Here is a 23,402-nt window from a genome sequence, read left to right on the forward strand (position 1 = left end):
ATTTACTCACCCTCAAGCAGTTCCAAACCTGTATGAATGTGTTTGTTCTGCTGAACACAAAGGAAGATATTCTGAAGAATGTGGGAAACAGAGCAGTTCTGGGGCACCATTGACTTCCATAGTATTTTTTTTTTTCAAGTCAATGGTGCCCCAAAACAGCCTGGTTACAAACTTTCTTCAAAATATCTTCCTTTGTGTTCATTTTGTGTAAATTAAATTTATGTCACAATCAGTCCAATTACATTTGGCGCACCAGACAAAATATAATTATTATATCTGTACTGAGTAATGTATTCCAAAATGCAATGTACCCGAATCCCATTTCAAGGCCCCCCCCCCCCCCCAAATAATGTAAATCCAAATTCAGAGGTAAAAAATTCAGAAATGTGAGAAATAAACTCAGAATTGCAATAAAAATAGTCAGACTTCTGAGTTTACATCTTGATTTTGCCTTTTTTTATCCTCAGACTTGCAAGTTTATATCACAGACAGAGTTCTAACTTTTTTCTCAGAATTGCAAGAAACAAAAATCCAAATTGTGAGATAAAAAGTTGTAATTTTTTTTATTCTGTGGCAGAAACTGGCTTTCATACAAGATGTCAGAATTTACATGCAATGTGTGTTTTTTAAACATTTCTTGTTGCAATCTGCATACTGTTTCAGCAGTATTCTAGAATTTCCTTCCACACACAACCAGTGTCTCATTGCATGTGTTTTGTTCTTTCCTTCAAAGACACAAAACAGAACAGCAAACATTAAGTGCATTATTTAGAAACTGTGAGACGAGCATGGAAAAAATGTGAAAAGAGCTTGAGCAGAAATGAGTGTGACATTCGCAGTACTTTGAGCTTTCTTCTCCTTATGAACTCCGTCGTTCCGCAGCCTATTTCCATATAAAGCAGCCTCCTGCCTGGAGAAAGAGAGAGAGAGGGGAAAAAACATCTCCCTCTGAGACACAGACAGAGAAAGAGAGAGCAATACTGCAGCCTGACTCCGATAACAACATTCAACTCAATTAAACTTCAGATTGGGGCTGTTCTCTCACAGAAACGATGAGCGCGGAGATAAAAGTCTAATCACAGGACCGCTGACCCTACAGGTCTCTCTCTGTCTGCTCTGCTACCTGCTCTCTGTGATGATAGCGAAGGCTGTATTTAAGCATGCTTACTGGAGTCTCATGATTATACGTGCGTGAGGATCATTATACCCCCTGCTGGAGTAGGAGGGAGTGTGAGGGGCTGATAACACGGGCCCCGGTCCATGAACACCCCACGGCCCTCCCTCCGCTCACCATATGACAGAGGTGCTCGCTTATGACTCTCTGAGTGCGTGTTTAATGCTGCTTGCTAGTATTATTGCTCACTGAGATGGTGGTTTGAAAAAAGCCAAAACTTAAAAGGGACCGTTCACCTAGAAATGTAAATTCTGTCATTTTCTCTCCCTCATGTCGTTCCAAACCAGTAGCGGCTCCTGACCGTAAATGTAACTTTATATTCTAATCTCTGAACACAACATTTTTGCAGAGATGTTTGTGGGTGGTGCGCTAATGTTGATTGACAGGCTCGAAGTAATGTTACACACATAAAATGCGGTATAATAATTGCCTTAATATAGTATAGCACCTCCAAATGTTGATTTAGAATGTTACAAATTGTGGAGCAATTCGGGTGAGGAAAGAAGATCATAATGTCTATTCTCAAAATAAACAAAACAAACACAACAGAACCATATAAAGACTATTCATGTGAGCACATTTAAACTAAGGATTTAACGTATAGCCTACTTTGTTCATTTGATCCACTACTCCACATAGAAAAAAAAAAACAGACGTGCCAACTAGGGCCCGATTCACGGCTTGTTGCAAACTATTTTTTGTCCAAAAATCCTCTATTGTGTGGTGCCATTACGATTATTTATCTGTTCCCGATCGAGACGGAGCATCGCTGAACTCGACTCTTCATCGGGCTGCCTCTGACGTGAAACCCGCGATAGCCAATGAGAGCGAGCAAGCATCACTCACCGGATGTTGCGTGCTGCTATAGCTGAAACCTGGCAGCCACAAACATGCCGTGAAAGCAGAGAACGTCATCCATATTCTTTTGAATACTTTATTTTTCACTGTGAATGCGCGCCAGGAGATCCAGCTGACAACGTTGATTGTCCTCGGTTTGTTTTTCATCTCTAGTCACATTTGATCTCGCGAGTCTCCGTGAGATCATGTGTCAATGTGAAATCGTTCCTACAATCTTAAAGTGTTGTCTCGCGGTCTGCTCAAATCATCTAGTGTGCGCGTTCAGAAGATCATAAGGCTAAAAATCGGTTGAACTGTCTTCATACGTCTGTGGTCTCCCATGGTGTGCAGCCAGCTTTAGTATCATTTTAAGTGACGTGACATACAGCCAAGTATAGTGACCCATACTCGGAATTCGTGCTCTGCATTTAACCCATCCAAAGTGCACACACACACACACACACCCGGAGCAGTGGGCAGTCATTTATGCTGCGGCGCCCGGGGAGCAGTTGGGGGTTCGGTGCCTTGCTCAAGGGCACCTAAGTCGCGGTATCGAGGCCATTAGGCCACGACTTCCCGTATTATTACAATTATTCCCGTATTATTACAATATCATGTATACATGCCTGCTAAAGCCATGCGCAGGATTTTAATATATACTACTTACTTTACGACTTAAAATAGTAAAAAATTTTTATTGCAGAATGCTGAACACATTTACAATTTATTATTGATTCAGTTTATATAGAGGTCTATGTTTTGGATGAATATTTCATATACATTCATATAGACGAGCCACGCCTGTTCCAAACCTGTACGAGTTTCTTTCAACTGTTGAACACAAAAGCTATCTTGTAGAATGTTGGTAACCAAATAGTTGACGGTAGACATTAACTTACTATGAAAGTCAATGGCTACCGTAAACTGTTTGGTTACCAACACTCTTCAGAATATCTTCTTTTGTGTTCAGCTGAAGAAAGAAAAATGTTTTGGTAATAGCACTGATAATAATCATAAATGTTTCTTGAGCAGCAAATCAGCATATTAGAATGATTTCTGAAGGATCATGTGACACAGAAGACTGGAGCAATGATGCTGAAAATTCAGCTTTGATCACAGGAATAAATTATATTTTAAGATATATTACAATAGAAAACAGTTATTTGAAATTGAAATAATATTTCAAAATATGACTGTTTTTACTGTATTTATGATCAAATAAATGCTGCCTTGGTGAACAGAAGAGACTTCTTTCAGAAAAAAAAAATCTTAACATCCTGCAATACATCAGCAAACAAACAAAAAAACACACACACACACACACAAAATAAATAAATAAATAAATGTTTTATTTAATTCAACCCCCAACCCAAAAAAACCCCATTAAAAATGCACTTTTAAACTGGTATGACATCTCTCTGCTTACCTGTGGGTAAATCACAATCACAATCTCTTAAATGTCTCAATTGTTTCTCTAAAACATAAATGACATTAGCTCAAAATTGTCTCATATTGTATTATAAATTAAAACTAAAATAAAATATAAATATTACATAAAAAATGTATATATAAAAGAATTGTGTTGCCCTGGCAAAACTAAAGTAAAAACTATAAAAAAAATAAAGCTAAAATAAAAATATTTTAAAACAAAAACTAATTTAAAAAATGACAAAAACACATATCAAAATAACTAAAACAAACAAAAATGAAAACAAAACTGAAAAATAAAAATAAAAGCTAATTCAACATTTTTAAAAATATATTTCCAGCCTTTTTTTTTTAATTTTTCTGCATCTTTTCAGCAGTGTTGTTTCCTTACACATTTTAAAATATTCACTATAAAACAGTACCACTTTACAACAATGAAATGAAATGTGTGTGTGTGTAATGCAAAATAATTCTATACATTATTTTATGTATACGATCAACAATATAATTCATAGTTTTAGAATGATTCTGAAAGAACAACATGTGAGCCGTCAGATGTTGGCTCAGGGTGTGTTTGTGAGAGCGACTGAAGTTCTTCAACATTAAGACAATAATGGAGAAGCAGAAGTTGTGGTTGGAGAGTCGTGGGCACAGGGCCAACCAGACCTCAGCAGGAGGAACAGCTTGGCTTAATGACTAATTAAGACATCTTAACGACAATTAACTCCCCAATTAACACATCTCGCAATATGGTGTTTACTTTTAAAAGTCTTCAGCTCTGTTTCTATAAGTCCACTGAGAACAAACTATCACACGTTCTCCCACTCATAATCATTAACATATGCTTACAAAGAGCCCGAATTGAGTTCACCGCAATAAAAGTCCTGTCGCACATTGAACAAAAGCGACTATTTTTAGGTTGCCATGGTTAACTGTTAGAGTTCAGGGTATACTGTAAGACAGCCAGTTAAGATGGGGTCACAAAAGTGGGTGTTTCATATCAGAACACCAGTGAATTGTGGGAGATCTTTCTTAATTATACGCTATTATAAGATTGCTGTCAAACTGCACTCAATTAGCAATTAGCAAAGGACTGCATCGCCTACAAAAACACTAAAAAACAACAGCTAAATAGGTATTTCAAAGAATTTACATTTGCATCTCAAGTACATGTCATTTAAGGATATTTGGTTACAATTAGGTGTTTAAGGTGTTATACATTTAAGTACTGAGAAATATTAATTAACCACATATACTTTTTATATGGTTAGGGTTAGGATTGTGATTTGGCTTAGTGTTACTTGCATGTAATTAAGCATGTTTTATTGTTATTATAATGGTAAGTACATGTAACGTGTAACAAGGACACCTTAAAGTAAAGTGTTACCGCACTTTATAAAAATAAACTGATACCGCGTATTTAGATATTTATATTGTTATATTGGAAAACAAAAAATACTGATGAAGCAATTCTTTTTCTTTCTTTTTTTTTTTGCATTGAATGAACCTTTTAATGTCATGACTTTATGCTATAATTTAAGACCTTTTTAAGACCCTAAATTGTGGTGGGGATATTGACATATTGATATTGACATTTTTTATATTGTGTTTTTATGTGAATACATAAAGGTATATTTCTAGTTTCAATGGTATTTCTTCTGAAATTGCCCTTCTTTAAACTCAATAAGTATTAGATGTATGCAAAGGGACCACATTTGGTTTTCAGCCATTGAAAATGGGTAAAATTCAACTATTTGGACACAGATCCACATTGAGAAATATCAATATCTCTGGGACTGAACCATAGTGCTTTAAAAATGGAGATACCAAATTAAACGTTTGTCAAGAACCAGAATCTAAAAGGATATCTTCAGTATTTCTTGAGTTACAGGCATGCAAACTTTGGAAAAATAAACACGAAAAGTGCTTTTTCTCATTTTTGAACTGTCACCATTGATATATAATACAACAAGGATTGCTGAAGTCAGCAGATTTTACTAATATACCTACTAATCTCTGGGTAAAAATAAAATAATAATGACATCTTTCTAAAAGACATTTTCTCCCTCCTGCAATTTGCTCCAAAATCTCAGTTGAAAATCCATTCTATGAAATTAGTGGATTAATCAGTAAACATTAATTCATTAATATTTCTGCTTTCTTCTTTTTTTTTTAGAGATAAAAAAAAATAAAAATAAAATAAAAAATAAATATCAAGATTTTAGCCAGGGACCCAACTTTGAATGGGAGATTGGGCAAAAAAGACAAAGGAATGAGACTTTGTATTTAACTGTGTAAGTAATGGAAAGAACTACAATAATGTAAAGAATTCCATGAAGCATTGCTACTGGCATAATCAAATAAAAACAATGACCAAATCTTAAATATACTGTAAGATTGGTTTCTGTTCAATGATTGTTGAAGACTGGTATATAATCATGGATAATGTAGTTTTTCACCAGGAATTCCATTGCTGACCACAATTATTAAAAAAAAAAAAATAAGTTGAAATAATGCATACTGATGGCTTTAATTAAAAGCATTTACCATCGACTAACAACCTTGTAGCTCACAGCAGGTCTGCCTTTAATGGTTTATGAGTTATCATTAAAAATCAGTTCCCTTATGGAGAAAATGAATGGGACCTTTACTTCCAGAACCCGACTGTTGCACTGTATTGATTAACACTATCCAACAGCCACATGACCTAGGTGATGTTAACCTAAAAGTTTTTTGAAGAAAGATTACACCAACAAACTGGCGTTTTGTTATCTGGAGTAACATGCACCGATGAATTGTTCACAATAAGTCCAGGATCGTGCATTAAGAAAGCAAATGGGTTCAATTTTGATTTTGCATTGACTTTAACATCCGTAAACTCTGTGAGACAAACACGCGCGCAGGGCGAGAGCCGCCACAGTGATTTATCTGATTCAATTAGCCTGCAAATGTAAAACAAGTCAGTTCAATAAAGAGCTAAAACCTCTCTTTCTTTCGTTCGTTCGTCTCTCGCCCTTCCTCTCTCGACCTCCCTCTCTCTGCTGAATAATGAGAGTGTGTAAATGCTTAATTAGATTAAAAGGGTGTGTATAACGATATCAAGATGTTGTGTGTGTGTATGTCGAGATCTCTCTACATTAGCGCTGTGTTATTGTGGGCAGGGCTGAGAATTTATGACGCACAAAAACCCTGAAACATCAAACCCATTAAAGAATCCTGATTTATTCTCCGTGAGCACTGGGGAAATATATCACCCATAAAGAGGTTTGTGTGTGTTTGTGTGTGTGTGTGTGTGTGTGACAGGAACTCCTGGGAAGCATGTGTTTAATAGGAGAGGCTTAGCCGAGGTCTTTTTGGAAGTGTGTGACCTGAAAAACAAATTAGAATACAGAAGGAAACCGTAAGACATGAAAATATCATAAATGCATGCAAGGAAGACTGATCCAAATTTCCTACAAATATTTTAAAACCTGCTTCTAAAAAAGTCATCAGAAAACTTTCATATTTTCATATAATTTTCTATATTTTTATATTCTTCTTTGTTTTGCATTACTGATATTTTTATTTTATTTTACTAATATTACACTGTATTTTTAAAACTGAAAGACAGAACTAGATCCACTGAGATTATTTATATAATACAGTCTTCATTTTAATAATTAAGAGATTTCTAAATTACTAATGTTACTTCTTTAATTTTTTATTTTTGTTCATTGGTACTTTCTAAGTTCACTCTACACTGTTATTTCACATTAATTATATTATTTTATTTTGTGCTATTTTACTTGACTAACTTCAATACTTATTGTTGTACACATCAATAGGAAATAAAAAAAAATTTCACGTCTGCAATTAAATTCATTAAATTCTCCCAGTGTTATTTAGTATCACTAAGATACTATTATAGTTATTAATATTTTGAATCAGTTTTTATTTCTATATTTTCCATGTCTATTGTAATTTTAGTTCAAGTTGTGTTTTTGTCATTTTTAGTAGTTTGTGTGTGTGCGTGTGTGTGTGCGTATAATATATATAGACACATACAAATGCTTTTGCCATAAAAACGTAAATTTACATAGAAATAAAGCTAAATCAAATCATTGAATCTGAGAGCCAGATCTTCTGTTATACGTCATGCAGTGAGCAGACTCACATGCCATTAATGAAACATCTAATTAGCATATGTAAATCAAAAAATATGATGCATGTTTTATTTGACTGTCTTTGGTTTTAGGAGATCAATCGGCCATTCAGAGGGAATATAATATCAGAGCTCATGCTGCTCCTGTGGTGAATCTGTGTGTAACAGAGCTGTTAGTCTCAATAAAACGGACAGGAGAGCAGGAGAGACCACTAAAAACCTCACGAACGCCTCGATCGCTGAATCTAAACTTAATCTTAATCAGTCTCACTGACCTTTGACCTGAGTTAGGCACTGCTGTGAGCAGAGGGTTTTCTCAAAGACCTGCGTGAAGATAAAGATCTCATGCTGGACACCAAAGGATCATGAAGCGTCACGTTGAAGGTGCTTTTCAGAACCGTGTCCATGATGAGCGGACTCAACTACAACACACACACAGCCAGAGTGTGCCACATAATGTAGAGGAAATGGATTTAATACATCTTGTTTAATACATATACATACACACATACATGTTACATAAATATATGCAATACATACCTCATATGCTCCAGGTCCAGGGGTCTTGTCTTTGGGGCTTTTGAAGCGATCTTCTTTTGAGACAATCAGTGCAAGTTTTGAGCCTGATTTAACACCTGGACTATAATGAGCCGGACCTGAAAACCACAAATAAACAGCAGCTAGTTTAGCTTGAACACTTGTACATAATTAATAAAACTATAAAACTCCACGTTTAGAAGATCCCAGGCATAGAACAGCAGTCCCAATCAGACAACTTTTAAAGAAAACAAAAATACAACCTTCACATTTCAGCTTTTAATCACTAAATGTTTAGCCCAACCCACTTCCAGTATAATATTTCTGCTTTGTTTGTTTCAGCAAATCAACAGCAGGCCACATATGCTAGAGATGTTCCGATACCCTTTTTCCCTTCCCGATACCGATTCCGATACCTAGGCTCAGGGTATCGGCCGATACCGAGTACTGATCCGATACTGTGTATCTGGTTATACAGCTATACTTACTAGCCCTGTATGAATTGATACAATTATTTTATGGTGGGCTTCACCATAGATAGATAGTCTGGCGAGTAAACAAAAAATATAATATATAATGTTTGGAAAAAGGTACACTCTTAACATCAGTCAGTCACGCATTATAAATATATTATGATAATCAAGTATTATTGATAGAACTTTAGCAATTAGAATTAAAACTTGTATTAAAACCATGTATGAATGCATATTAGTCATTTTAACTGAACTTAGGACTGGTGGTGGTGCTTTTTTGGTCATTCAGTGTTTCTGTAAAAATGGGGAAAAAACTATCAATAATACTGATAAGATAATAATAATCATACTATGAATTCTACTAAGAACAATATAAACGCACTAAGGATTAACGAGCTGCTGGACTCATGAATATTAATCACGTTGTCTGCATTGGCTCGAACTGATTTGCTGAAATCAAAACAGGGATGATAATAGGTGAACGCCAGCCAATGAGATTGTCGTTTGCGCATTAGCTCCGCCTACTACCGGAGAACCCGGCAGTTAAACTGAAGAATTCCAAAGGAACTCCGTTATTTTGACAGAAAAATACAACAAAGAATATAGGGCGAATTCCAAACGGCTTTTTTGCGCCCTTGAAGGGCACTTCGGGAAGGGGGCGCCATTTGTAGGGACGTTCCAAACGAAAGTGAACAACTTAATCCCTTCACGAAGGGCCCTTCCAGAAGTCCGTTAGTGAAGGGAACATGCCATGGTCACTTCACGGAAGTGATTTCCGTTTGTGATCATGTGATCTTCACTTTGAAGATCTTGCATGCATTTTAAAGCAAAGTTGGGGTTTATTTTGACTTTACATACAAACGTAAGTAGGATAAAATAATTAAATTTGTCCTTATTTTTATGTAATAGAAAATATTTTCGTCAGTGATAAAAATATGATTTAAGACTGTATTGATTTAAGACAGCGCAAGTTTAGTTTGAAAACATTTAATAGTAAATAAGAAACAATTAGACAGTATTTGAATAAAATAATAACAATAAGAAGAAATATTTATTTGCAACAATTGTTGGAGCGCTGAATGCTGCAAGCACTCACAGCGTTGTCAAGGTAACATTTTGTCCATTATTCCCTTCGCCAAGCGAGTTCCAAATGCTTTTACGAGACAGCTAATGCCCTACACCCTTCATAGAACACACTTCAAGGGCTCTGCCCTTCGAAGGGAGTAGGGCATAGGGATGCTCACTTCTGTTTGGAATTCGCCCGTTGTTTACATACCATTCTGAATTGACGCGCTACATGTAAAAGACTCTCTCTCTCTGCGTGTGAGAAAAAAGCAAAGCGACGGCGAGTTGTCTGCTTCACACTAGAGCTTACGGTGCGTCAAATACAGCTGCGCTGCGCATTCATTCAGATGATCTGAAAAATAGATCGCTTGACGGAGAGAGAAACTGAAGCGCTCAGTCAGAGTGTTCGGCGAGTTACAATATATCTGTGCTAAACTTATACATAGCCTCCAACTCACACACTGGCGAGTAAAATCTGATTATTTATCAGCCAGTGGCTAATATTATACATCATTTAGTCGCCCAGGGTGAAGATTTAGTCGCATATGAGAGTGATTTACTGGAAATGTGCTAGCACGTTTGTACTTCTTGGCTGCTCTGAATAGTGGTTGCTTGTGGCAAACAGCACACCTTCCTGTGTTTGCATTCTGAGCAGCGAAGAAGAATTGATTTCCTATTTGCAGCGTTAAGCAAAGCTAGCGCGCATAACTATAGGTCTTGTCTAAGAAAATGGTATCGGATCGGTACATGGGTTCAAGTACTCGCCGATACCGATGCCAGAATTTTTTGTGGTATCGGTGGAACTAGTATCGGAATCGGAACAACCCTGACATATGCCATGAAGATGAAGTTAGGGTCACCTGGGGTTTCAGGGTCGTAGTGGAGGAAGGCGTCTCTGGGGGCGGCAGACAGGAAGCAGCTCTGTCGCTTGCGTGCTTTCTCGTTCCGCGGCTTGCTGTAGTGATGGAGGCCGTGTATCTTCTCAAACGATTCACTCACGTTATATGAGTCTGGCGGAGGTGTATCCTGCCAAGAGAAATCTAATATCTAACCACAGCATCATAAACATCATCTGCACAATGTATTTACAGCAAGCACATATGAGCCAGGAGGCTGTGTGTGTGTGTGTGTGCTGTAAGTGCATTACTGCGAACATAATTTTTTGCTTGTTCCTACAAAACTAATGACGAGTCAAATTGCTACAGATGCTGTACATAGAAATTAAACTGTACAGAACTAGAAATATTCTAGTTATTTAGACGTGTATGTAACTATGGCACATTTGTATAATTGCATTCAGATCACTTTGGCACGGTTGCAATCATGTCAGCAAACGAAAATCAACAAACCTCAAAATTCAAAATATAGATGTCAGTCAAGAGTGACAAGTCTAATGAATAAATATGCAAAGACGGTTTTGTGAATTAAGCCACAGTCAAATAACACACACACACACACACACACACACACTGAGAAGCCTGTCTTGTTTATAGAGCTGTGTAAATAGACATCTGTAAGCTGGGCAGACAGACAGAGAGAGAGAAACATCTAGATGAGTGATGCTAACCAAACCTGTCAGGAACAAGACTATTTTTAAGACCATTAAAATGTTTTGTATTATGAAATCATTGTCATGACAATTAAACAAAATTCCAAACTCCCCTTTGTGTGATGCAAAAACACAATGTAAATTTGATGTATTCTACAATATTTATATTTTATGATGAATTGAAATGTAATGTGTTATTTAAAATAATAATAATAATAATTATTATTATTATTATATGGATAGCATCTTTCATACATACAATGCAGTTCAAAGTGCTTCACATGTCAGAACATAAAAACAAAAGAAGAAAACAAAAACAGAATTAAAAGACATCAACAAAGTAAGTGTAAAATTAGGATAATAATAATAATTATTATTATTATATTTGTTTTTATTTGTCTGTCACAATAACAATAATGTTAACAATAATGTTTTAACTAAACAATAATTAATTAAAATCATTGAGAATAATAAAAAAAAAACTAAAAAGTAAAACTTTCCAAAGGCATTATTGCAATTTAGTATAAATGTGCAAAATTGTCATGAAAATAATGTTGATGAAATGTGATCTGGGTGGGATTTGGTGGGACTGACGCTGACGGCGGTGTGTATGTGGTGTTATTTGTGAGGGAGCAGACATGTGTCTAATAAAAGCGAGGAGCAGATGTGAGGAGAGGCGCTGGGCTCATAATGAAATATTTGCAGCATCTGCATTAGAGCGTCTGAGTCAAACACTCTCTAGGTTACACACTCCCACATACGGACACTTCTGCGTTCTCATATCTTGCGCTGTATAATTACTGATGTTAGATATGGACAGGATTTAATCGGAACTCTCCATGAAGCCAAACTATCAGGGCTTTCCCACTGAATTCAAGTTTATGCAAACACACACAGAGTAAAAATCTGAACTTTTAGGACAGGCTGTGTTTGACTTATTACTGGGAAAGCTTGTATTGCTCGGAGTTTGCACTTTTATAGCTCAGAACATGCAGTTTCAGTGAAGGTTTATTTAAAGTATCAGCTTCTTCCTTAGATGTTTCTGCTAAAAACAGACATAAATGAGTCAATAATTGACGTACAGTTAGAATATAGAGCTAAAAATAAATGCGGAGCCGTTTAGGTCATTTGTTCTGAGAAGAATTTGATGGGAAATGTTTGAGTTCATGTTAACATCTCTTGGGGTTTTTTGCAGATTTTAGTATCTTGGCAACTCTCGATATCAAAAGTATCAATTTACTCTCCATTTCATGTCTAGGAGAAACTATTGAACTATTAAAGAGATTTTATTTGTGTTTTTTCTTCCCTATGAGAGTCTAAAGATGAATTCGGAGTGTTGTGTGTGTCTTACTTTGGCGAACAGTGAACCCACAAGTCTGTCAGTGGCAGATTTAAAAGCAGCTGTACTCTGTTTCTTATATAACGCTTGAGTTGTTTTCTCCACCTGCAGCAAACACAAAAGAAAGAAAACATACAAGATTACCACAAGCTATTACTACAAGCTTCTTTAGAAATTCTGATTAGTCAGTCACAGCATTCCGCAGTCAGATATTTATGTATAATGACCGATTCATATTAATGAGATTTACTGAGATTCAAATAACACTTACATTTGGGCCTGTTCTTCTCATTATTGGATCACATGTTTACATATTTTTTATAATACTTGCACGACAGCTGCTGATCACTGTCTACTTCTCGTGTAAGAAAAAAAAAGCATAGTGGAAATTCTCTAAAACATCTCTTCCCCAGAAGAAAATGAATTAAATGTGTTTGGATCATCATAGAGGCGAATACATGATCTTATACTTTTGGGTCAAATATTTCTTTTTATTATGGGCTTGTGTAGTTTTAGTAGTCTGTGTGGTCTCTGTCGACAAAAAAAAAACTCCTCTCTGGTTCAGCTTATAATGGAAAATCATAATCTCCACTATCGTGACGCTAGAGATAAGATGCAGCAGGTCCTCATCTCAGACTCAGGCTGAGTTCAGAATGAAATACTAGCTTTCTGCAAAATGTATATACACTATTTTTAAGAAACTTTACTAAATTTCAATGAAAGCGAAGTGTTTATGTTGCCAGTGTAGTCCACAGCCTCATCATATACCATCAGTGTTGGGTAAGTTACTCTAGAAAAGTAAGGGATAGTTCACCCAAAAATGAAAATTCTGTCATTAATTACTCACCCTCTTTTCGTTCCAAACCGTAAGACCTTCGTTCATCTTCGAAACACAAATTAAAATATTTTTGATGAAATCCGAGAGCTCTCTGACCCTTCATAGACAGCAAGCAACTGACACGGTCAAAGCCCAGAAAGGTGGCAAGGACATCGTTAAAATAGTCCATGTGACATCAGTGTTTCAACCGTAATGTTACAAGAATACTTTTTGTGCACAAAGAATACAAAAAATAACAACTTCAATTCAACAATTTCTTCTCTTCTGTGTCAGTCTTTGACGCACGTTCACTAGTCAGTGTTCTTACTTCTCTCAGTTCATTGTCTGTATATTCTGGTCCAGATAAGAAAAGTTGGGCAAAAAAGCTGAAACGGAAGAGAGGAAATTGTTGAATGAAGTCATTATTTTTGTTTTCTTTGAGCACAAAATATCTTCAGCTTCAAAAAATTACGGTTGACCTCACATGGACTATTTTAACAACGTTCTTACTACCTTTCTGGGCCTTGAATGTGTGGTGGTTCCCTTGCTGTCTGGAGGGTCAGAAAGCTCTAGGATTTCATCAAAAATATCTTAATGTGTGTTCCAAAGATGAACGAAGGTCTTATAGGTTTGGAAAGACATGAGGGTGAGTAATTAATGACATAATTTTCATTTTGGGGTGAACTATCCCTTTAATTACTACTTATTACATCTTCGACAGTGTGATAAGTTTACTGTACTAATTACTCTAAAAAGTATTACATTACTTATTAATACATAGGCAAAAAATTGCTATTTTAAACCTTTCAAATTAATTCTGCTTTTAATTCTTTAAAATAAATAACACAAATTTGCATAAATTATACTTGAACTGACCAGAGTGTTTAAAAGGAGGTCACATTAAAACAGGGGTGCCCAATCCTGGTTCTGGAGATCTACCTACCTGCAGAGTTCAGTTCCAACCCTGATCAAGCACACCTGCCTGTAATGATCAAGTGCTCCTTCAGATCCTAGTTAGTTGGTTCAGGTATGTTTGATCGGGGTTGGAGCTGAACTTTGCAGGAAGGTATATCTCCAGGGACAGGATTAGGCACCCCTGCATTAAAACCATACATTTTTACATTGGATGTTAAATGTTGATGTTAAATCCACTATTGTTTTATATAGAATTGTTCTACACTCTCAGAAATAAAGGTACAAAAGCTGTCACTGGGGCGGTACCTTTTCAAAAGGTACATGTTTGTACCTAAAGGGTCCATTTTGGTACCTTAAAGGTACATATTAGTACTTAGAGTGTACATATTTGAACCTAATAGGTACAAAAGTGTACCTTTTGAAAAGGTACCGCCCCAGTGACAGCTTTTGTACCTTTATTTCTGAGATGTATAGTCTATACAGTATATAATGCAACTACATCAGAAGTAACTGTAATTAATTAAAGTAATCCCTTACTTTACTTTTTCAAGGGAAATGGAATTATATATATATATATATATATATATATATATATTGCAGTAATTAATTATTTAGTAATACATTACACCAACACTGTATACAATACACATCAAAAAGGACGTATGTGGTTGCCATTACTTCCAGTTCATTTGTCACACTTGCAATGGAAGGTCTAATCAAGTGCATTGCATTGTGGGATACAGTATCCCCCACAGTGTGCTCTGTTTGCATATTGGACATTTTGGCAAATGCAGTAGGTCATTTGCATGTGCACTTGATGGACACTACTGTTCAAAAGTTTGGGGTCAGCGAGAGATTTCTTTTTTTTTTTTTTGGAAAGAAACGACTTTTATTCAAGGATTCATTAAATTGATCAAAAGTGAGAGTAAAAAAGACGGTGAGAATCTACAGGGCCAGCAGGATTCATTCACTGCTCTTATCTATGCAGGCAGAGACCGTGAACGAGGAACAAAAGCAGAGTAGAGTCCATAAAGACCTCCACTGGGGTCAGTTTGCTTCAGGAATCAGGCCAGCTGGACACTCACACTGGAAATGATGGACGTTTCTGAGGAAAACAGCCCATAAAGTCCCAATGTCCCGAGTTTACTGTGAAAAAATTCAAAGGTAGCGAGGGATTCAGCAGCCACAACACACACCGTTATCATCCTGAATCTGTTATTCTTACTCTCCTGTAAATCTACCGCCAAAGTTTGCCAAAAGACCACAGTTACTATAGTTACTGTTACTACAGAAGAACCATAACTAGATCTGAAGAAAATGTGGTTCTTACGCTTGCAAAACTTCATCCATTGATGCTACAATGAAGTGGTTGCTATGCAGTTGTTGTTGCTTTCGCTCCTCCTCCTAAGAATCGGCACTCACGTTGGTTGTCAAATTGAGAATGCACAACAGGACCAATTGCAATTGACAATGAAAGACGAAGAGCCTTACACTGTAAGATAATGAATTGATTTAACCGCATTTTAATATTCCTTTGGTCACAGAGCTTTATAGACGGATGTTTTAGGCTGGGTAGAACCCAGTTCTGACTCAGTTCCTTTGCTGGCTTCCATGGCTGTATTTTCTACCAACTGGCAACCCAGGGTGTCAAAATCCTACTGGGTAAACCAGCAGTGGGTGGAGTCAGTCACCAAAACAAAAACAGACATTCTGACACAGAATGCACATTTCAAAGTAGAATAACTGATTAAAGCATTGTTTTTTCAAAGAAAAACTGAGCATATTTCTTAAATATTTGAAAACATAGTATTTTTATGTCAAAAAAATTATATACAGCACCATTAATTCTGACTGCTTGGAAAAGTAAAAGCACACCTCTCCTTAACAAGCCAACAAGCAATTCAAGGCTGCATTCACGTCTGTCTGATTGATACTTCATTTAAAAACCTCACCCTGAGCACGAGCAACAGTAATTAATAGTGACATTTGCCATTAAGTGCAGCAACTGCGGTATTTTGGCTAAACCTATGGTAAGTTTTGAAAGGATAGGCTCTAGATTGTAGACTGACATTTAGTGAATGCTGAGAAATATTCAGTTCAAGGGGATTTATGGAAGATTTATTCGATTCATTGGATGAATCTCTCTGAAAAGTCTGAATAAGCTCCCAAGGGCACTGGCAGATTAGCGCACAATAGACAATAGACAATGAGTGCACACTTTCTGGGTTGAAGAAGTGCTCACCTTGTACTGAGTCGGCCCCGGGCGGCTCATTTCCTCTTTGCTGGGGAGGAAAAGCCGGCGTGGTGCAATAGAGCCGAAGGCGCCCTTCCTCGTGCTCTCCTGGCAGGCTTTCTTCAAACTCTCATAAGCCAGGCCATACTCAAACACATTATAGGCACCGGGACCTAGCAAAGACATGCACAAGTAAGACGATTAGTTACTACTGGAGCTGCACTAACTAGGGCTGCTTGATTTTGATGGTTGTTCAAAAGTTTGACGTTGGTAAGATTTTTTAATGTTTTTTAAGGAAGTCTTTTCTGCTCACCAAGGCTGCATTTATTTGATAAAAATGCAGTAAAAACTGTAACATCGTGAAATATTTTTTACTATTTAAAATAACTGTTTTCTATTGTAATATTTGTTAAAATATAATTTATTCCTGTGATTCAAAGCTGAATTTTCAGCATCATTACTCCAGTCTTCAGTCTCACATGATCCTTCAGAAATCATTCAAATATGCTGATTTACTGCTCAAGAGACATTTCTGATTATTATCAATGTTGAAAACAGTTGTACTGCTTAAAATATTTTTGGAAAGTGCTATAAAATGTATTTTTTAGGATTCTTTGATGAATATAAATTTGTACCAGTATTTATTTGAAATATAAACATTACTTTACAAACTGTCACTTATGATCAATTGAATGTGTTTTCACTGACTATAAAACTCTTTTATGGGTTAAATCAGGCAAAAATAGATTTTTAATTGCAGGTTACCACTTTTTATAGTGTAGTTCATTGAGTTCATTGCACTTTGACTACTTTTATTAAAAAATAAATAAATAAATTGAGACCACTTTGTCACAAAATAGTACACCAAGCACTTTTGGCATACTATTTTCAATGTACTATGATTTGTGATGCACTAATTGTAATTTTGCATACTAGATAATTTGCAATTTAGAATGCATCTTGAGTGTTTTGATTGGTCGCTTTGAAAGTAGCTTGAAATCTGATTGGCTGCTGTTGTAAAACATTTGTGTAGCAGTATGAAATCTGATGCTAAGCTCATGTTTGTCCCTCTGGCAAGCACAGCCCAAATCTGACCTCTCACTGCGTTTCACAGGTAAAAGATATTTTACATTCAGAATACTGAACAAATTCACATTCACACAGAAAAACACACAGGTACAAACCTGGCGTAGCTTTCGATCTGTTTTCTGTCAGAAAGCGTACAGCTGTCAGGCCGAAAGGATTCTTCTTCACCCCTCTGCCTTTCTTCAGGATCTCCAGAGCACAGCGCGGGTCATTGTACGCACCTACAGGGGGCGTCTCATCCTTGACCGGACTGAACCGCTACAGAAAACAACACAATACTGAGATCAGATGAAAGTGACATGAAGAGGCATTCACATTCACAACACATTTTACTAAAAGACTATTTAAATAACATGCGCTGATGAGATCAGAAAGTAAATAAGGTTTAATTTGATGTCATGTGACTTCAGGAGAGTTTATTCTAGAGCAGCTGTTATTAGCAGGTACGAATGTTCAAAAATAATGGAGTGTGTTGTTGCCTGAGCTTGAGACAGGAAGGGTGGACTCAACACAGGAGCGTGTGGGTTACTGGGCGTCTCAAACTGACTCTTTATGTAGTATTGCGCTGGTCCTGGAACACCCTAAAAATACACACACTTATGAAAAATGCACACATAATGAAAACCAAAGTTATTTGTACCCACACAGAAAAGCATTCATGCAGAAATGCATCTAAACTGGAGCTCAAGTCTTGTTGCAATAGTGCCCTCTACAGACAAGAAAAAACGTCTGCATGCAAGCTTGCAAAATCATACTCTGAAAAATCGAACTCTTTGAAATGGAACAGTTTGTTGAACCTTTGAAAAGTTTGCATATGTGTTTTTGAGTATCATATTTTAAATATCAGGCTTTTATGGCTCATATAGCATGATATAGTCAGAATATGGAGGAAAAACACCTCAATTTTATTCAGAGTGCAGATTTGGTGCAGATCTTTATAACAGCAGATACTTACATAAAATGCATATAAATATCACAAGGCATGTAGTAGATTGTGTACAACAGGGGGAAAAAAGTATCAAATATGATACAGTAGGCTTTATGAATTTAAGTTATTATATCAGTGTGTTTCAAAATTGTCATTATTTGGGCATTTCAACTTGGTGCATTTAGTGACACAGAATTGACACACTTTGGCTGTAACTTGCAGCTTCAGTGGCGTCAAATGTCTTTGTAAACCACATGTCCAAAACTGTTTCCTCTGATATCTACACATATGTTGCAGAGACCAAATACAAAGGATATGAGGTTTAAACCTTCTTCTCCTCCAGTAGAGCCACCAGCTCGTGGTATCGAGGGATGACCAGCTCTGAACGGCCTCTCTGATCTTGCCTGAGATTCACATTCTCATAGTGGATAGTGTGATCCCTGATACACACACACACACACACACACACACACAGGGATGCACATTTAATCATTTAAGCAGTTAATCAAACACACCATACAGTGCTGCAGGGATGATGTATTTTTGGTACTTCTGGTTCCATCGTCATATAAAGTCAATGGGTTTTTTGTGCAGCATAAAATACATCAGTAATACATTTAGTCAGTCGGATTAGATATTAAAAGATACAGGAAGCACTTTTGAGTTTTGTATATAGTGTTCGTCAGACGATCAGAGAACAGACTGCTGTTGGTCCGTAACTCTGTCGTCTTTCAAATTTATTCTGAAGCATCTGCACATGGCAAACCAAGTCCAGATGCTTCAGAATAAATTTTGCAAGACAATGAAAATGCTGCTGTGTTACAGCTAAGAAAATCTGCATCAATCAAACTCACTCTTGTAAATCATAATGTCCTGGTCCAGGTCCTTCTCCACCCGTTACCTGCTCTCTTCGGCCCGACATCTTCCCGAAATGCACACCTTTATACTTTTGAGAGGACAGATCCTCCTACAAAATGCCAAAAAATAATATTAAAAATAAAAATTTCATCGGATAATAATACAGACTTGTGTTTTAAAGGGAAACTATTATAGTGCCTACTCTAACATTCAAAGTCTACTAAGACCATTTACTGAATTGAAACTATGCTGCAAAAACCCTCATCATTCATCATGTTATTTGTATGAGGTAGATACAAAAAAGAATATTAACACATTATCAGTATTAATATAAAATTGCTCAAATAATTATTTTACCAACATAACATTATTTTTTATTCTTTATACAAACACACACACTTGTATACACCAGATTGTATAAGTAAAAAATGGCTTTTCTAGTATATTTCACAACCTGATTTCACTTTGGACTATGTTAAGTTTTAGAAATTACTTGTGAATTATTTTGTCATTTTCACATTTTCATGAATTTTGTGGTTTTGTCAGATTTCATAAGTTTAAAAAAAACAGCTTACCATTTTCATAGTATATTTCATGACATGATATCTATGTAAAATTTTTAGAAATTATATTTGAGACAATATATATAAGACAAAACTGATTTATACTGACAGAATGGATTTATAATATATGTATTATACAGCTTATTTATATTTTACTATTTATTTATATTTATTATACTGTACAATATTGAGTATTATCCATAACAGATGGTTATTCGTCATAATAAATCGTAAATTAAATTGGCCAAATTTTCAATGTCAGTGCATTCATAATGAAACCTTGATGAAAATGGTTGATTAACCTTGATGAACCTCATTCAGCTGCATGTGTTATGTACACTATGGCTCACTATAGGTTTTGGTCACAAAGTGGCCTTCAGTGAAACTAAATAAAGTGTAAAATAAGTGTTTCATTTGCAAAAAAAGACTTTAAAATGGGCGAAATATGTGTAATCAACGAGCACAACCTGAGACGAGCGAGAGAAACAGAGATGCACCATGACGGATGGCCCTGCGCTCTGATAAAGAGTTCTTCCCCCTCTAGAGGAAGTTGGCAGCTCAATGGCAAATGAAAGATGATTTGATTAAAGCTGAGTCCAGCATCTGCTGCATTATTGTAAGTGAATATTGAAATATAACGTAAAGAATAATTACCCAGGGTTTTCGGTCCTGACAGTAAAATGGATGAGGGCTGCGCTTTGTGACTTTTTAAAATAATGCAACGATCATTAGTAATGGAAATAGGCCCAGCACTAATGATGCAGAGCAGAGGGGCATTAGACGCTCTTCTGTTAATGGACACATCTGACCTCACACACACACACACTCGAAGCACTCCATTAGACGTGTATCTTTTTCACTGAGTGCACATCCATTTACACACACTGCTCGTAATCTGTCTGACCGGTACGGGACTGTAGAAGGCCGGGCCGAGGGTCTGGTCTCTGGTGGGGGGTTTGTGCCGGTGCAGGACACCTTGAGCATCCTCTTCATATCCGAATGCCTGTCCAGGAGACGGGATGGACGGGGCATCAAGATTCAGCAGCAACCTAGTCGCTTTAGGGATGGCCTGTAGACATTATAATGACATATAATCAAATACACATATCAGACCATTAACAGCTGCATTTGTATTTCGTCATATATCGGAATTTGTTATATTTTTATAACAAATATAATTTGTTAGAAAAAATTATTTATTATTTGTTACAAAATATAATTTGTTATATTGTTTTTTACTTGATACTTGATCTCATATGCAAAAAGATGCAATGGTCCAACAAAACATGGTTTATTATCTAATATTTATTTATTACAGGGTTTATGCGAAATACAATTTGTTATATTTTCATAACAAACATAATTAGTTACAAAATATGTTATATATAATCAAACATGTACTTGTTATATATTTATATTTTTGTTGTATATATTTGTTTAAAACAAATATAATTTATTAAAATTTGTTACAAAATATAATTTGTTATATTGTAACATATTGTAACATTTTTAACAACGCTTGGATAAATGGTTATATCTTTATAACACATAATAATAAAATTAAATTATAGTCCATATGATAATCCAAACTTTTATTTAGTTAAATATTATAATTTGTTATATTTTTATATCACATTTAATTTGCTATAAAATATAATTTATTATAATTTGTTACAAAATATAATTTGTTATATTACATTTTTAACACCACTTGGATATATTGTTATATGTATCTTTATATCTCATCATAATAAAATTCAATTACAGTCCATTTAATAACCCAAACAGATGTCTCACCTTCGGGCTCTTCTCTGGATTGGTTGTTCTTTTCCCTGCAGGTGAAACATCATTTCTAACATTGTACGCTCCCGGTCCCGGCACATCTGACACCACGTCATCGAAGCGCTTGGAGCGATTCTGAAGACTCTTTCCTCCCAAAATGTGATTCTGCAATTTTACACTTACAAGTTTGCATTCATCACTGATATTAATTGTTTGCGAGGTGATGTTATGAAAATATTTAATGTACCCTGGTAATGTCACTGTTGTACTGTCCTGGTCCAGGAGAGAGGAGACCACTGCCCGACCCCAGGAACCCGGACTCTCTACCGGACAGCGAGAGGAAGGGGGCATACGAATCTGGAGAAACAGATACATGATACATACATATTATTCTTAGTAGCAATAATAATAAATAAATAAATATATATTATCCTATATATAGTATATAGTATACTATACAAATGCAGTAGCCTTGTAGATGATCACATGTGCCTAAACAAATAATAACCAAAAAAGGTTGCATGCACAATCTAACGCCATATGAGAAACTTTTCAAATCCTTTATTCTCTAGTTTTTAGAAAATGCATCTATATAGGCTACTAACGTTAGTCCTTTAAATAAAACACAACATGTGACCCTGGAGCACAAAACCAGTCTTAAGTCGCTGGGGTATATTTGTAGCAATAGCCAAAAATACACTGTATGGGTCAAAATTATAGATTTTTCTTTTATGCCAAAAATCATTAGGATATTAAGTAAAGATCATCTTCCATGAAGATATTTTGTAAATTTACTACTGTAAATATATCAAAACGTCGTTTTGATTAGTAATATGCATTGCTAAGAACTTCATTTGGACAACTTTAAAGGCGATTTTCTCAATATCTTGATTTTTTTTTTGCACCCTCAGATTCCAGATTTTCAAATAGTTGTATCTCGGCCAAATATTGTCCGATCCTAACAAACCATACATCAATGGAAAGCTTATTTATTCAGGTCCAGGGTCACACATGATCTTAAAAACGTATAGCCTAATCATCGTCTTCATATAAAAAAAAATGGCTCTTGAGAAGAAGGCGGCTCTGCAAAGATCAATTGAAGAACCTCTTGATAAGAGTGATTTCTGAGCTTCTTGTCAGGTTTAGGTTTGAAAACTGACCATTTCTTGTCAAAAATGAAACTCACCACTTTTACCGCTCAGAGACCTGCTGATATTATACGATCCTGGTCCAATTTCAGACGTGGTGCCGCTTAATGTCAAATGTGTGAACCTGGGAGCTCGATCATACATGCTGATTAATTATTTATATTATAGGCTACAACGATGAAACGTGTTTAATTAACTAAAGTAACATTGTGAGAGCAGTGAAGTGTGTCTCAGCCAAACTCCAGTCAGTGGAGCGCGTCGCCGCGTTGCCTGGACGCCGGTGTTCATGAATATTAATTAGGTAAATAGAGACATTCGTAAACTTCCTGAAGCAGCCAGTCACTTTTAACCTGCCTAATATTCATGAGTTAATTCGTTGCCTGGACACTGAAACGCGGTCATTGGTGGAAAAACACTGTGGTTCATTCTCATTCAAACCTCAATAAACAAACAAACAAACGAACATTTATTCTTTATTAAACAAGGTTAAACACTAAAATAATAATAATGACTAAGTAATGATAACGAT

General features: G+C 35.9%; 1 protein-coding gene across 3 annotated transcripts; it reads right to left on the reverse strand.

Moving 5' to 3' along the window:
- Positions 1-619: 619 nt before the first annotated feature.
- Positions 620-23,168, reverse strand: stpg2 (sperm-tail PG-rich repeat containing 2). Of its 3 annotated transcripts, XR_009271194.1 has the most exons (15): positions 22,912-23,168; positions 21,973-22,082; positions 21,741-21,890; positions 20,848-21,012; positions 19,377-19,489; positions 18,851-18,962; positions 18,074-18,175; positions 17,693-17,852; positions 16,518-16,681; positions 12,556-12,648; positions 10,516-10,681; positions 8,121-8,236; positions 7,856-8,002; positions 843-910; positions 620-725 (listed from the first exon to the last, which is right to left on the reverse strand). XR_009271194.1 is itself a non-coding variant. In XM_058774639.1 (14 exons), the coding sequence occupies exons 1-13, from the start codon at positions 23,015-23,017 to the stop codon at positions 7,868-7,870; spliced, it is 1,692 nt and encodes a 563-aa protein (XP_058630622.1). In that variant the 5' UTR covers positions 23,018-23,168; the 3' UTR covers positions 786-910; positions 7,856-7,867. The 3 variants fall into 3 exon arrangements, 2 of the variants coding, with proteins under 2 accessions (XP_058630622.1, XP_058630621.1); XM_058774639.1 differs by lacking the exon at positions 620-725 and having other exon boundaries at positions 786-910; XM_058774638.1 differs by lacking the exons at positions 620-725; positions 843-910 and adding an exon at positions 5,672-6,807.
- Positions 23,169-23,402: the final 234 nt, after the last annotated feature.

Source organism: Onychostoma macrolepis, chromosome 05 (genome assembly GCF_012432095.1).
Source record: "Onychostoma macrolepis isolate SWU-2019 chromosome 05, ASM1243209v1, whole genome shotgun sequence".
Classification (NCBI taxonomy): Eukaryota; Metazoa; Chordata; class Actinopteri; order Cypriniformes; family Cyprinidae; genus Onychostoma; species Onychostoma macrolepis.

Bases quoted from the DNA above. Each gene is read 5' to 3' on its own strand.
- stpg2 (XM_058774639.1), bottom strand. From the start codon at position 23,017: ATGTATGATCGAGCTCCCAGGTTCACACATTTGACATTAAGCGGCACC. The intron at 17,853-18,073 runs GCAACAACACAC...TGTTTTCTGTAG, and splicing joins CCTTCCTGTCTCAAGCTCAG to CGGTTCAGTCCGGTCAAGGA. The intron at 16,682-17,692 runs GTTTGTACCTGT...TGTCTTTGCTAG, and splicing joins CAGATCGAAAGCTACGCCAG to GTCCCGGTGCCTATAATGTG.